Genomic DNA, 912 nt, shown 5'->3' with positions numbered 1-912 from the left:
CTTCCCGGTTGGACGAGTGCAGTCCAAATCAGTACCTCCAAAAAGGACAGTGTTGTATTTCTTTTCCATAGGAATCCCAACAGCCGCTCGGAACCAACCCACCACATTCTGCAGAGACTGATACGTGACATCCTGTAAGAAAAACAAACAAAAAACAAGAAATGTTGCATTATCTGCAATAATGCTTGTGTAAATGCTTTTTGCAGAAAGTTGTAGTTGTCGCTGAAGCTACTGAAACTTTTTGCTGAAAATGGAGACGCAATTTACTTTAATTGCTGAAGGGATTTACTGAAAATGCAAAAGCTATTTGCAAAATGTTAAATTGTCTAAAAGACTTGAAATTTCAATAAAGAACTATGAAAGTACACTGAAGTTGACCTAAACTCTAAATTAGCTTAAAGTTCCTCAGTAAACTCAATTAGTCAAAAATGTTTGCTTGTTGCTTAAACAGAAGCTCAACTCTAAATTAGCTTAAAACCCCCAATCAATAACAAATTAGCCAAAAATTTTAGCCTGTTGCCAAAATATAAGCTAAACTCTAAATTAACCTAAGAAACTCCAGTAATAACAAATTAGCCAAAAATGTTACCATGTTGCTAAAATATTAGGTAAATTTCAATTTTTTTGAAAAGTTGCCAAAAATTAGCCAAAAAGATAGATCTTAAAAAAGCTAAACTCCAAAATTGCCTAAAATGTCTCTGTAAACTAAACTAGTCAAAAATGTTGCATGTTGATGAAACATTAGCTAAACCCCAAATTAGCAAATTAGCTTTAAAAAAGCTAGCTTGTTGACTAAATACTAGATAAAAACCCCCAACAAACCCTAAAATTCCTCAGTAAACTAAAATAGTCAAAAGTATTAGCCTGTTGCTAAAATAGAAGATAAACTATAAATTAAGCTAAAAAAACAGT

At 32.2% G+C, this 912-nt stretch overlaps 1 protein-coding gene across 1 annotated transcript in view; it reads right to left on the bottom strand.

The window, feature by feature from the left end:
• Positions 1–912, bottom strand: part of mfsd10 (major facilitator superfamily domain containing 10) — a 9,270-nt gene that overhangs the window by 7,215 nt on the left and 1,143 nt on the right. The window contains exon 3 of the mRNA XM_024275110.1: positions 36–132. Within this exon, the coding sequence (XP_024130878.1) occupies positions 36–132 (97 nt within the window). The remainder of the gene's footprint in view (positions 1–35; positions 133–912) is intronic.

The sequence above is a fragment of the Oryzias melastigma genome, linkage group LG9 (assembly GCF_002922805.2).
Source record: "Oryzias melastigma strain HK-1 linkage group LG9, ASM292280v2, whole genome shotgun sequence".
Lineage (NCBI taxonomy): Eukaryota > Metazoa > Chordata > Actinopteri > Beloniformes > Adrianichthyidae > Oryzias > Oryzias melastigma.
Note: the sequence above shows the minus strand (reverse complement) of the source record. Positions and strands in the feature narration are given on the sequence as shown.